Here is a 15,245-nt window from a genome sequence, read left to right on the forward strand (position 1 = left end):
CAGCTGTGGATCATTCAGGTAACAACACAGTAATAAGAGTCAAGTGTATGCAAACTTTTGAACAGGGTAAAAAAATTACTGATTTGTTCACCCTGTCCATCTATAAAATATCAAATATGAGTAACGTAACATGTACTATGTGACTACTTAAACAGTATTTTGGATGACAAGTATAGAATATTTAATAAGGTGTGGTCACCTTAGCCAAATTTCACAGGCAAAAAAGTCTCTTCTAAGTAATATTTAAAATAGTTATTGATAGCTAATAATTCTTACAAGTATATTAAATAATGCTGCAACATAAAAGTATTAAAAGACGCTTTTTATTCGATATTGTGACCTACATCTAATTGAAAATAGGGTGGGGACTTGGTTCTGTCCATCAGTTGTTAATTGGATGAAGGTGGATCTTAATGAGATTGATTATAAAAAAAAGAGGCGGGATTTATGTGGGCTTAAAGGGATAGTTCCCCCAAAAATGAAAATTCTGTCATTAATTACTCACCCTCATGTCTTTCCAAACCCGAAAGACCTTTGTCCATGTTCAGAACACAAATTAGGATATTTTTTGATGAAATCTGAGAGCTTTCTGACCCTGCATAGACAACAATGCAACTGACACGTTTAAGGCCTAGAAAGGTAGTAAGGACATCACTAAAATAGTCCATGTGATAACAGTGGATTAACCATAATGTTATGAAGCAACGAGAATACTAATTGTACACAAAGACAACAAAAAAACAACTTTATTCAACAATTTCTTCTCTTCCATGTCAGTATTCGTTTTATTCGCAACACGCGTCGAAGACTGACACGAAAGCGGAGAAATTGTTAAATAAAGTCATTATTTTCATTTTCTTTGCACACATAAAGTATTCTCATGGCTTCATAAAATTAAGGTTGAACCACTGATCACATGGACTACTTTATCGATGTCCTTACTACCTTTCTGGGTCTTGAACGTGTCAGTTGCATTGTTGTCTATGCAGGGTCAGAAAGCTCTCGGATTTCATCAAAAATATCTTCATTTGTGTTCTGAAGATCTTACAGGCCTTACAGGTTTGGAACGACATGAGGGTGAGCAATTAATGACAGAATTTTCATTTTTGGGTGAACTATCCCTTCAGTCCAGAAAAGTCTTTAGTCCAGAAAAAAGTGTAAAGAACGTTTAGTGTCACTCAACTATGTGTGACACAGAAGTGTAAATCTTCTAGCTATGTAGTGTTCAGTCAGACATCTGGTCAAACACTGTTAACAATGACATGTATTTCTCTCACCTCTCTCAGCTCCTTCTCTACTCTGAAGTCAGGAAGCGTCTCCAAACAGAAGATGAGGATGGAGACCACAATCACCATCACACTGATAATGGCGATGATACGGGCGCCTCCAGAGGACTCGGGGTGTTCAAAGAGCATCCACAGCTTCCGCTGGATCTCATTGTCTGGCAGGGGCCGAGGCTCCTCCTTGGGGAAGCCCTCATCCTCTTTGAAGCGAGCCATGATTTCCTCTCCCAGCTCATAAAAGCGCAGTTCATCCATGAAGACGTCCAGAGGCACATTGGCAGGCCGCCGTAACCGCCCTCCGGACTGATAGAAGTAAAGGATGGCGTCAAAGCAGAATCGATTGCGGTCCAGGAAGATCTCGTTGCGGAGTGGGTCAAAGTAGCGCAGACGCCTCTGAGGGTCTCCGAGTAGAGAGTCAGGGAACTGGGCCAGGGTTCGAATCTGTGTCTCGTAGCGCATGCCTGACACATTGATGGCCAGTCGTTCAGACAGCGCCCAGCCTCCTCTCCACATTGAACCAGATCGTCGGTTCTCTCTCTTCCTCTCACCCTTCTCTTTGTCACCCTTTTCCGCCTTGTTGCGCTGGTCCTTGAGCTTCTTGTCACTTTCGCTGATCTCTTCCTCTACTTGTTTTGTATCCTCCGTTCCCGTGTCCAATCCTCCTCCTCCTCCTTTGTCCATCTCTTCTTCTTTCTTGTTCACTCAGTCTGTTATATTGAGCAGAAACACAATCATTTCAGCCAAGCATGAACCCAGCAGTCAAAGGTTTGAACAATAGATAGATAACCTATAAACAGAAGTACTATCTATCTATCTATCTATCTATCTATCTATCTATCTATCTATCTATCTATCTATCTATCTATCTATCTATCTATCTATCTATCTATCGTTCTATCTATCTATCTATCTATCTATCTATCTATCTATCTATCTATCTATCATCTATCGTTCTATCTATCTATCTATCTATCTATCTATCTATCTATCTATCTATCTATCTATCTATCGTTCTATCGTTCTATCATCTATCTATCTATCTATCTATCTATCTATCTATCTATCTATCTATCTATCTATCTATCTATCTATCTATCTATCTATCTATCTATCTATCTATCGTTCTATCTATCTATCTATCTATCTATCTATCTATCTATCTATCTATCTATCTATCTATCTATCTATCTATCTATCTATCTATCTATCGTTCTATCTATCGTTCTATCTATCTATCTATCTATCTATCTATCTATCTATCTATCTATCTATCTATCTATCGTTCTATCTATCGTTCTATCTATCTATCTATCATCTATCATTCTATCTATCTATCTATCTATCTATCTATCTATCTATCTATCTATCGTTCTATCTATCTATCTATCTATCTATCTATCTATCTATCTATCTATCTATCTATCTATCTATCTATCGTTCTATCTATCTATCTATCTATCTATCTATCTATCTATCTATCTATCTATCTATCTATCTATCTATCTATCTATCTATCGTTCTATCTATCTATCTATCTATCTATCTATCTATCTATCTATCTATCTATCTATCTATCGTTCTATCTATCGTTCTATCTATCTATCTATCATCTATCATTCTATCTATCTATCTATCTATCTATCTATCTATCTATCTATCTATCTATCTATCTATCTATCTATCGTTCTATCTATCTATCTATCTATCTATCTATCTATCTATCTATCTATCTATCTATCTATCTATCTATCTATCGTTCTATCTATCTATCTATCTATCTATCTATCTATCTATCTATCGTTCTATCGTTCTATCTATCTATCGTTCTATCGTTCTATCTATCTATCTATCTATCGTTCTATCTATCTATCTATCTATCTATCTATCTATCTATCGTTCTATCGTCTATCTATCTATCTATCTATCTATCTATCTATCTATCTGTCTGTCTGTCTGTCTATCGTTCTATCTATCTATCTATCTATCTATCTATCTATCTATCTATCTATCTATCTATCTATCTATCTATCTATCGTTCTATCATCTATCTATCTATCTATCTATCTATCTATCTATCTATCTATCTATCTATCTATCTATCTATCTATCGTTCTATCTATCTATCTATCTATCTATCTATCTATCTATCTATCTATCTATCTATCTATCTATCTATCTATCTATCGTTCTATCTATCTATCTATCTGTCTGTCTGTCTGTCTGTCTGTCTATCTATCGTTCTATCCATCTATCCATCTATCTATCTATCTATCTATCTGTCTGTCTGTCTGTCTGTCTGTCTGTCTGTCTGTCTATCTATCTATCTATCTATCTATCTATCGTTCTATCGTTCTATCTATCCGTCTATCTATCTATCTATCTATCTATCTATCTATCTATCTATCTATCTATCTATCTATCTATCTATCTATCTATCATTTTATAGTTCTGTCGTTTTATCTATCAAATCTAAATTGGTTCAATACATTGAAAAAAAATCTATAAATAAATACATTTATGATAGCAAACAAGATGTACACAATAATTATGGAATAATAAATGACACATATTAAAATGTATTTTAAACCATTTAAAATGAATTAACAATTTTATTAATTACATTACACTCAGAAATTGCTAAACAAAATGCTAATAATTACAAATACAAAGAACAAACGCATGGAATTTTATGTGAAAAGTAGAAAGACTGAAACAGTACTCTCTTGTAAAACAAAATCCAATAATATTTTGTTCTATTTACAACAAAATCATTTGATATAGTATATATAATACAATTTAATTTAATAGATTAAAATGAAAAACTAAATTATAATACAAAATACTGTTTTTAAAGTAATATAATGTTGAATTAAAATGTGTAATAGATAAATAAACTGCTCTACAACAAGACTTTGGTAAATGTATACAGTCCTGTTCCAGTTATGTAACTGAAGATGGTAGCCTATCGATACTTAAATTCTTCTGCAGAGACTTCTCCTGCCATCCTATGATATCATATACAAAAATTCATGTGCTCTATCCGAACCCTGTGTTGACTCCTGAAGACAGATCCATCAGCAATTTGATCCTTGCCACAAGAAAAAGACTTTCAGTAAGTAAAGAAAGAAATAAAGACTATCTGTTAAGAGAGCTGGTTTATATGAAGACTTCAAAACTACCTGTGAGTATAAAACAAATATAAAATCATTTTTAATTAAACAGACTTAAATAAGAGTAAGAGGTGAAAAAGTTTCGACAAAAGCGTCACAATCCCTTGTAAGTAAATATCTCCCATAAAATCAGAAATTTGATATTGTACAAAGGTTTGTGTCTCTGAAAAGTGTTTGAGAAGACACCCTGTTTGTCCCTCCACTTACCCTCTGCCACTAGTGTCCGTCAATCCAGAATAGTTAGCTCACGCTATCCGTGTTTCTTCTTTACCTGCACCACACCATGAGCTGGGTATCTACTATCCCCCCTTTCTGCCAGATGGTCTACCCTATGAGTCCAACAGGAGGTGTTTTCTCCTGTACCCTGAACCACAAACTCTGTCCTCCCCTTGATCAGTAAAGTACAGATACTTAAACCTGTTTGTAGGTCACTGTCTTCACTCCCTCTCACGCTCACTGCAGCGCTGGGGAATGCTGTCATGCTGAAATTCAATCCAGAGCCCCTCGTCCCCTCATCAGCTCACTGTCCCAAACATCTTCACACCAGCACCACCTTAAAATGCCCGTCTCCCATTTTATCTCTTTTATCTTTGTTTATGCATTTTTCATGTATGAACTGACCGCAGTGATGCTCTAAAATGAGAAGGCAAAGTCCTCAAAGTGTTTATTTAAATATAAATTCATGTCCCAGTCCATTTTCTTGGTTTAATAAGAATTACTTACACTATCAGAAAAAGAAGGAAGAAAAAAAACATTTTATTTTATATTTTAACATGAACAGTGTGATCAATATTCTTTTTATTAAAGCTCCACAGTTCAGTGTTTTTAAGCATTAATTCCAAAATAATAACTCTAGGCAGTAACAGTTTATTTATTTGTGAACTTATGTTCAGCTATTCTTTTTAATAGTTATTTTTTTTTTACTATTTTTGATTTTTTTTTGGATTATCAGTCATCAAAGCTGGGTAAATACTGAGATTTACTTTAAATTTTACCAAGCTGATTACTCACTGAAAACTCCCACAGATTATGTTTTCAGCCATTTCAAGTCTTTTTTATGTAACAAAGTGGCTATATCTAAGTGTGAGAGTTGTTTACCTACTTTTTAAAATTAGTCTTCCCATTAACGCCATTATATTGTTCATTCAGACTGATTCGCAAACATGATTCCCAAACACGCACAAACACAAGAGCCGGGATTTATTACATGAACCAATCACAGCTAAACATAACCAGTCATTACCAATCATATCATGATGAAAGCTGTGCCTCTTCTCACATAAATTTCCTGTTCATTCTCAAATTACCCCCCACCAAACTCATGGCATGTTTTAGGGGGTCTGTTAAAACTCAGTTGGCTCTAGGGAGGTGGTAGAGATGGGGACTCCTGCTGTAACTTTACCTGCTGGTGTCACTGTTGGACAATGTTTCTTTAGAAAAACAAATAATTTATACACTTTCGAATGTTATTTTTTGTAGGGGTGTGACGAGACACTTATTTCACGAGACGAGACGAGACGAGATTTTGGGTTCACGAGAACGAGACGAGACGAGATTTTTTAACTTTTTAAAATAAATCCTCAATGATGAAATATATAGGGGAAAATGGTATTTTATCCAACAAAAAACACAAAATGCAAAAAAAAAAAATTAGGTGCATTTTGATATGAACTTGTACTTTATGAAATTAAACTTATATTTTAATGAATTATATGCAGTAATAAAAATGTAAACTAATGCTGCATGATTCTGGGTAAACTGAAAAACTATTTTCTTTTATAAACTGGAGATCACGATTCTGAAGAAAAAAAAAGGATTAGAAATCTAAACAAAATTACATAATTTACTATTGGTTCTGAAATAATGTTCATTGCTTAAGTCTGAAAAAAATGAAAGAGCCCGTGTCTCCATTAATAAAGACGTGTTTCACCATTGGAGTCTCTTGAATATATAATTCAATGACAAATACTTTTTTTTAAACGTGCAGTTTGTCGCCATCCCCTGGTGAAGAGAATAAACGTTGCTTTACATACGTGTTATACTTTCGTTTTGATTGCTATTGTAGACAATAAGTGTTTATATCCAAACTATAAGCTTTTATCCCAGTACTTATGTTATTTAAATGTCTGTAACAAAGACATAATGATGATTATGTGGTTAAAAAGACTGTTTGTGTTGCTTTCTGAAACCGCTGCAGTAAGAATGCAGATTTGAATGTCTTTAATTACTTACACATCGTAAGCGTCAATGGAGCGCGTGAAACAGTTGTAATAGACACCGCTGAATCGTTGTCATTCATGAATAAGATCACATGGGTGTTTGAATAGAGATCGTGATATTCATATAACTATTAGTCATGCAGCTATAATGTAAACATTAGGTGCGTTCGACTTCATGCAGCGCTGCGCAGACCGATCGGCGGCTGACTTGAAGTAGTGCATGCCGGTTAGAAATTTTGTCCGACTTGAACCGGCGCCGACGCCACGTGACGTTCACGTGTGGCATCAAAGTAACGCGAGAGCGTTTCGAGAACAGCCGGCTTGCTCAGCCAGCGCAACATTTCAGAAGGGACTGCGCCAGGCTGTGATGACGTCACAGCTTCTCATGATTGGCCACATTCACCACATGACGATGATCACGCGTGTTTCCTGCATAACAAATCAATTTGCATGCCATTTCGTAAATAGTTTACGATCTTTTGACTGCAGTACATTTTATTCCCTTAAATTCTTTATATTGGATTTATGCATAAGTTTATTATTGTACTTTTTTCATACAGACCACTTATAGTATTCAGCTGCATATTTAAGTAATATTTTTTATGGAATAACTAAAATGTCACAGACATTTAATGTAATGTGGTCAACACTGATTGATGCTGAAATCTGTAGTTGCTGCTTCACTTGCATGTGCTGCATTTCTTCCAACAAAAAAGGTATTTCTATAGCTTCCAATTCATCTGCAATAAAGTAGGCAAACGCCACGTGATCTGCCATGTTTGAGGAAGCAACGAGATCTCCAACTTGTCCGACTTGACGGCTCCGTTTTCAGCTCCTCCCCGACTGCTTTCGGCTAATCTCGCCGATCGGTCTGCGCAGCGCAGCATGAGCTCGAACGCACCTATTGCAAAATGTTTTGCCATGATATCGTCACGTTCTCGCGAGACCAGTCAGATCTCGCGGGACACCATCAGATCTCGCGAGATCTCGTGCCACGAGATCTCGTCACACCCCTAATTTTTTGTAATAGTTGCGTTGTTTTATTTTGTACTACAGTTTTTTTTCTCATCCAATATTTTGAGGAGGCATTGCTTTTCTTGCCTCCACAGAGAAAACGCCCCAAATGACAGGTTTTTGCAATTTGTTATTTTATCCCAGCCCAAAATTTCTGCAAGGAAACAAAATTATGAATATATATAATATAAATATAATTATACATAATGACATAAATTGGGGTTCTTGTTAAAAACATATATATTGGAAAGTATATCATAACTCTTCAACATTTCTTCAGTGTTTTCAGTTCAAGTCACATTTCGTTTGTAGTTCATTGCTTATGTATGCAGTTTATGATTCTGAACTGCGTATAGTTGTTAATTCTTGATTATACTTTTTTTTTTTGATTAACTCCTTTATATAGGCAATATTCCACAAATATTCCAGTCTTAGTTAATAAAAAACTATGGTTCACAGCAAAACATTAAATATCTTTGTCAGGCCAAAGAAGATGCTTTCAGAAGTGGAGACAGAATCGTGTATAATCAGGCCAGATACACAGAGATAAGAGTGGCTAATAGTAGCTGAATCAAAATTTTTTGTGAACAACTCTGCTTCAGTGTGGGAAGGGCTAAAAGATCGTACAAACTACAAGCCTCTGTTCCACAAATTTATATACGCTCTTAAAAATAAAGGTTCTTTATTGGCATTAATGGTTCTATGAAAAACCTTGAACTGTCACGATCCAGGCGGGGTTGAGGAGTGGAGAATGATGAGGAGAACCGGAGTAGATGAATGAATAAAGATTTATTAAAACAAAACACTGAAACTAATACAAACAAACAAAAACCGGGAGTATAAGATGAGCACATGAAAACAAGCAAACAGAGGTAACAGAATCATTGACGGACAAATGGGGAGTGCACACAAAGACTCTTAAATATACTGAAACGGGGGCGTGGTCACAAACAAGATAACGAGGGGGAAATACAAATATGGGCATGACTGAACTAACTAAACATAACCAAAAGGGGGAGACAAGGACTAAACCATAATAGCTAGAAACATAGGGGAAAAGACACTAGGAAAACATGACAGAACACAGACATGATACTAACATTACCCCCCCCCTCCCCCGAAGGCGCGTCCCGCGCCTAATAACATACAAGGGGAGGGAGGGTGGGCGCCCTGGAGACCACTAAGAGGACACAGAGGACACGGGATACTGAGGTGGTCTCCAGGGCGGATCAGGGATCTCAGGTGGCCATGGCAGGTCGGGAAGCTCAGGGAGCCATGGCCGGGTAAACTGTCCAGACGGCCATGGTGGATCTGGCGGCTCAGGCAGCCATGGCCGGGACAATAGTTCAGGAGGCCATGGTGGATCTGGTGGTTTAGGCAGCCATGGCCGGGACAACAGTTCAGGAGGCCATGGTGGATCTGGTGGTTCAGGAAACCACGGCCGGGTAAACAGTCCAGGTGGCCATGGCCGGGTAAACAGTCCAGGTGGCCATGGCCGATCAGGGGAGTAGCCCCCCCCCCCCCCAAAATTTTCTAGTCCACACAGGAGAGCACGGAAGGGCACGCAGGAGAGAGCTCCGGCTCTGGAGGGCGCGCTGGAGACAGCTCCGGCTCCGGAGGGCGCGCTGGAGACAGCTCCGGCTCTGGAGGGCGCGCAGGAGAGAGCTCCGGCTCCGGAGGGCGCGCTGGAGACAGCTCCGGAGGGCGCGCTGGAGACAGCTCCGGCTCCGGAGGGCGCGCTGGAGACAGCTCCGGCTCCGGAGGGCGCGCTGGAGACAGCTCCGGCTCCGGAGGGCGCGCTGGAGACAGCTCCGGCTCCGGAGGGCGCGCTGGAGACAGCTCCGGCTCCGGAGGGCGCGCTGGAGACAGCTCCGGCTCCGGAGGGCGCGCTGGAGACAGCTCCGGCTCCGGAGGGCGCGCAGGAGAGAGCTCCGGCTCTGGAGGGCGCGCTGGAGACAGCTCCGGCTCTGGAGGGCGCGCTGGAGACAGCTCCAGCTCTGGAGGGCGCGCTGGAGACAGCTCCGGCTCTGGAGGGCACGCAGGAGACAGCGTCGACTTGGCGGTAGCCATCTTGGGTGCAGACTCAGGCTTGGTGGCCATCTTGGCCGGGATTTCAGGTTGGGTGGTCATTTTGGCCGAGGGTTCTGGAACGGCGTTCATCTTGGCCGTAAACTCAGTAACGGCAGCCATCTTGACCGGGAACTCAGCAATGGCGGCCATCTTGGCCGGGAACTCTGGAACGGCGGCCATCTTGACCGGGAACTCAGGTTTGGTGGCCATCTTGGCTGAGGGTTCAGGAACGACGGCCATCTTGACCGGGAACTCAGCAACGGCGGCCATCTTGGCCGGGAACTCTGGAACGGCGGCCATCTTGACCGGGAACTCAGGTTTGGCGGCCATCTTGGCCGAGGGTTCAGGAACGACGGCCATCTTGGCCGGGAACTCTGGAACGGCGGCCATCTTGGCCGGGGATTCAGGCTTGGTGGCCATCTTGGCCGAGGACTCAAGAACGGCGGCCATCTTGCGGGCAGACTCCTGTGTGGCAGCCATTTTGCGTGCAGACTCATGCGTGGAAGCCATCTTGCGTGCAGACTCATGCGTGGCAGCCATCTTGCGTGCCGAATCCTGCGTGGCAGCCATTTTGCGTGCAGATCCCGGCATGGCAGCCATCTTGTGAGCTGGCGTGGTAGCCATCTTGTGAGCTGGCGTGGCAGCCATCTTGTGAGCTGGCGTGGCAGCCATCTTGTGAGCTGGCGTGGTAGCCATCTTGTGAGCTGGCGTGGCAGCCGGCAGATTAGAGCGCTGGGCGGAGGCCGGTAGATGGGAGCGCGGGGAGGAGGCCGGTAGATGAGAGCGCGGGGAGGAGGCCGGTAGATGAGAGCGCGGGGAGGAGGCCGGTAGATGAGAGCGCGGGGCGGAGGCCGGTAGATGAGAGCGCGGGGAGGAGGCCGGTAGATGAGAGCGCTGGGCGGAGGCCGGTAGATGAGAGCGCTGGGCGGAGGCCGGTAGATGAGAGCGCGGGGAGGAGGCCGGTAGATGAGAGCGCTGGGCGGAGGCCGGTAGATGAGAGCGCGGGGAGGAGGCCGGTAGATGAGAGCGCTGGGCGGAGGCCGGTAGATGAGAGCGCTGGGCGGAGGCCGGTAGATGAGAGCGCTGGGCGGAGGCCGGTAGATGAGAGCGCGGGGAGGAGGCCGGTAGATGAGAGCGCTGGGCGGAGGCCGGTAGATGAGAGCGCGGGGAGGAGGCCGGTAGATGAGAGCGCTGGGCGGAGGCCGGTAGATGAGAGCGCGGGGAGGAGGCCGGTAGATGAGAGCGCGGGGAGGAGGCCGGTAGATGAGAGCGCTGGGCGGAGGCCGGTAGATGAGAGCGCTGGGCGGAGGCCGGTAGATGAGAGCGCTGGGCGGAGGCCGGTAGATGAGAGCGCGGGGAGGAGGCCGGTAGATGAGAGCGCTGGGCGGAGGCCGGTAGATGAGAGCGCTGGGCGGAGGCCGGTAGATGAGAGCGCGGGGAGGAGGCCGGTAGATGAGAGCGCGGGGAGGAGGCCGGTAGATGAGAGCGCTGGGCGGAGGCCGGTAGATGAGAGCGCTGGGCGGAGGCCGGTAGATGAGAGCGCTGGGCGGAGGCCGGTAGATGAGAGCGCGGGGAGGAGGCCGGTAGATGAGAGCGCTGGGCGGAGGCCGGTAGATGAGAGCGCTGGGCGGAGGCCGGTAGATGAGAGCGCTGGGCGGAGGCCGGTAGATGAGAGCGCGGGGAGGAGGCCGGTAGATGAGAGCGCTGGGCGGAGGCCGGTAGATGAGAGCGCGGGGAGGAGGCCGGTAGATGAGAGCGCGGGGAGGAGGCCGGTAGATGAGAGCGCGGGGAGGAGGCCGGTAGATGAGAGCGCGGGGAGGAGGCCGGTAGATGAGAGCGCTGGGCGGAGGCCGGTAGATGAGAGCGCTGGGCGGAGGCCGGTAGATGAGAGCGCTGGGCGGAGGCCGGTAGATGAGAGCGCGGGGAGGAGGCCGGTAGATGAGAGCGCTGGGCGGAGGCCGGTAGATGAGAGCGCTGGGCGGAGGCCGGTAGATGAGAGCGCGGGGAGGAGGCCGGTAGATGAGAGCGCGGGGAGGAGGCCGGCCGCATCGGGCTGAGGACAGCTGCGGAGCTTTGGAGGACGACTGGGGATAGGAGACTAGGCTGGCGGTCCGATCCGTTGGAGCGGTATGTGGAGGTTCTCGGCTTATGGCAGGCTGGCGCGATGTGCTGTGTCTGTGAGGGGACCGGAAGATGAGACCGACCAGAATTTGGAAATTCTTCGACTTCAAAATCAGATCCATTCAAATAGAGAATCAGGTTTATTAGCTCGATCAAGGGGAAATTACAAGAGGGAAGATCGCAGCGAATGGTCTCATCATCCAGCCCCAAAACAAACACAGCACCAAGAGCAGCCTCGTGCCAGCCTACCTGATGGGAGAACTCGATGAAATTCTCCACATATCGTTCCAACTCACGGCCACCTTGCCGCAGTCTCCTCAAAGCTGCCTCAGCCCGACTCATCTTCTGTTTTGGTCCGTCAATCTGTCATGATCCAGGCGGGGTTGAGGAGTGGAGAATGATGAGGAGAACCGGAGTAGATGAATGAATAAAGATTTATTAAAACAAAACACTGAAACTAATACAAACAAACAAAAACCGGGAGTATAAGATGAGCACATGAAAACAAGCAAACAGAGGTAACAGAATCATTGACGGACAAATGGGGAGTGCACACACAGACTCTTAAATATACTGAAACGGGGGCGTGGTCACAAACAAGATAACGAGGGGGAAATACAAATATGGGCATGACTGAACTAACTAAACATAACCAAAAGGGGGAGACAAGGACTAAACCATAATAGCTAGAAACATAGGGGAAAAGACACTAGGAAAACATGACAGAACACAGACATGATACTGACATGAACATCTATGGAATCTTTCAAATGCACAAAAAAGGTTCTTTATAGTTAAAAAAGGTTCTTTAGATGTTTAAAATGTTCCTCAAAATGGTTATTTTAGGAATTGTTCACTGAAAGGTTCTTTGAGGAACCAAAAATGGTTCTTCTATGGCATCACAGCAAAAACACCCTTTTGGAACCTTTATTTTTCAATGTAGTGAATCAGCAATTGGCTGATGGCCTGAATGAGTTTTGCTGCAGATTTGAAACTCCAAGTCTTACACCCCGCACCCATTCTGACCATCTTTCTACACAACCATCTTCAGCAACTTTATCTGTGTGTTGTTGTTGTCTTTGTGTACTGGAAGCTACTTCTATTGCCAAAACAAATTCCTTGTGTGTGCAAACATACTTGGCTCAAAAAGCTCTTTCTGATTCTGATTCAGATTTGCGTTGACACTAGTGATGGGAAGTCTGAGTTTGTTTTTCTCTCCAGCAAACTGGTTCTCGTGGACCGTTCGTTTCAATTAACCTATTCAAAAAATAAATTAATTAATAAATTGGTGTCACTATATGCTATCACAAAACACATAAAAAAAGTCAATGTTATGTACATAAGTGCACAGCTGATTTACATTTCGTTTCATTAAATAACAATACAAACATTAAATAATAAATTATAATAATCCTTATTATTATTAGCAATAGTATAAAAATTACATAGATTTAAAAAGCTTTCGCAGTTTAACAAATTATGGTTTTAGGATTCCGTTTTTTCCATGTATTAAAACTAAGATCAGTTCCATAAAATCTAATATATTTTGTGCTATATTGTGAATAATAATATTTTTTTTAAATAATTTGAATGATAACGTACTTGTCATTTTATGATACAAAATATGTCTCAGTTTTAAATACATTTATTATTGTCACATCTTACAATGAAGCCATTAATCAGTGAGATGATTGAGATTTGGACAAATAGACTGTTTTGTAAACAACGCTGGGTGGCGTAAGTCGACATTATTCACCTTTGGCCTAGTAATTCATTCAAGTTTTTTAAAGCGCCAAATACATGCAACTTTATGTAAACGATGATGTTTTACAAGTCTAACGCATGTTAAGTAAATAAAATATTCTTAATCAACTCCCTGTCACGCCGTGCAGGGAAAGGGAAGCCAGGAGAACAAACGTAGGAGTCAGGGATATAAAGAAACACTTATTAACAAAAACCTTAAACAAAACAAACAGGAGCAAACACGACGAAACTTCATGACCGGATAAAGAACTGAGGAACCAAACGACTTAAATAGCAGTGACAGGGGGTGTAGCAGATTAACAAGACAGGTGAACCAAATCAAAGCTAATGGGGACAAACCAATAAAACACAGAACAACAGGGGGAGACAAAGGGAGAAACCAACTGAAGTCCATGTGAGGGGAGAAAACACTAGACAAAACAGGCTATAATCCTGACAGTAACGCCCCCCTCCTAAAAGGCGCGTCCCGCGCCGTATACTTCTAAAGGGGAGGGAGGGTGGGCGCCCTGGAGGCCGCTAGGCAGGGACCTAGGATACAGGGGAGGCCTCCAGGGCGGGTCAGGGTGCTCAGGAGGCCATGGCGGATCAGGAAGCTCAGGGGGCCATGGCCGGATAGATAGTCCAGGAGACCATGGCGGATCTGGGGGCTCAGGAAGCCATGGCCGAGTAAACAGTCCAGGAGGCCATGGCGGATCTGGGGGCTCAGGAAACCATGGCCGGGTAAACAGTCCAGGCGGCCATGGTGGATCTGGCGGCTCAGGCAGCCATGGCCGGGATAATAGTTCAGGAGGCCATGGTGGATCTGGTGGCTCAGGAAGCCATGGCCGGGTAAACAGTCCAGGTGGCCATGGCCGGGTAAACAGTCCAGGTGGCCATGGCCGATCAGGGGAGTAGCCCCCCCCCCCCCAAAATTTTCTTGGGGGAACCTAGGGTATAGTCCTCACAGGAGAGCACGGAAGGGCGCGCTGGAGACAGCTCCGGCTCTGGAGGGCGCGCTGGAGACAGCTCCGGCTCTGGAGGGCGCGCTGGAGACAGCTCCGGCTCTGGAGGGCGCGCTGGAGACAGCTCCGGCTCTGGAGGGCGCGCAGGAGGAGGCGTCGGCTCTGGAGGGCGCTCTTGAGGAGCGGGCTCTGGACGGCGCTCTTGAGGAGCGGGCTCTGGACGGCGCTCTTGAGGAGCGGGCTCTGGAGGACTGGACGACCCCAGCGGAGACTCTGGAGGGCTGGGCGTCTCCAGCGGAGACTCTGGAAGAGCAGGCTCTGGGCGAGCGGTCACTGGAGGGCGCTCTGGCGGCGCAGTCACTGGAGGGCGCTCGGGCGGCTCAGTCACTGGAGGGCACTCTGGCGGCGTATTCACTGGAGGGCGCTCTGGCGGCGCAGTCACTGGAGGGCTGGGCGGAACCAGCGAAGATTCTGACTTGACGGTAGCCATCTTGGGTGCAGATTCAGGCTTGGCGGCCATCTTGGCCGGGGACTCAGGCTTGGCGGCCATCTTGGCCAGGGATTCAGGCTTGGCGGCCATCTTGGCCGGGAACTCAGGAACGGCGGCCATCTTGGCCGGGAACTCAAGAACAGTGGCCATCTTGGCCAGGGATTCAGGCTTGG

The 15,245-nt window shown here is 44.6% G+C and overlaps 1 protein-coding gene across 1 annotated transcript in view; it reads right to left on the minus strand.

The window, feature by feature from the left end:
* Positions 1-4,885, minus strand: part of kcna7 (potassium voltage-gated channel, shaker-related subfamily, member 7) — an 11,987-nt gene extending 7,102 nt beyond the window's left edge. The window contains exons 1-2 of the mRNA XM_073840855.1: positions 4,661-4,885; positions 1,278-1,990 (exon numbers count right to left, since the gene is read on the minus strand). Coding sequence (XP_073696956.1) covers positions 1,278-1,964 — 687 coding nt within the window. The 5' untranslated portion in view covers positions 1,965-1,990; positions 4,661-4,885. The remainder of the gene's footprint in view (positions 1-1,277; positions 1,991-4,660) is intronic.
* Between the last annotated feature and the right edge of the window lie 10,360 nt (positions 4,886-15,245).

Source organism: Garra rufa, chromosome 1, assembly GCF_049309525.1.
Source record: "Garra rufa chromosome 1, GarRuf1.0, whole genome shotgun sequence".
In the NCBI taxonomy this organism is placed as follows: Eukaryota; Metazoa; Chordata; class Actinopteri; order Cypriniformes; family Cyprinidae; genus Garra; species Garra rufa.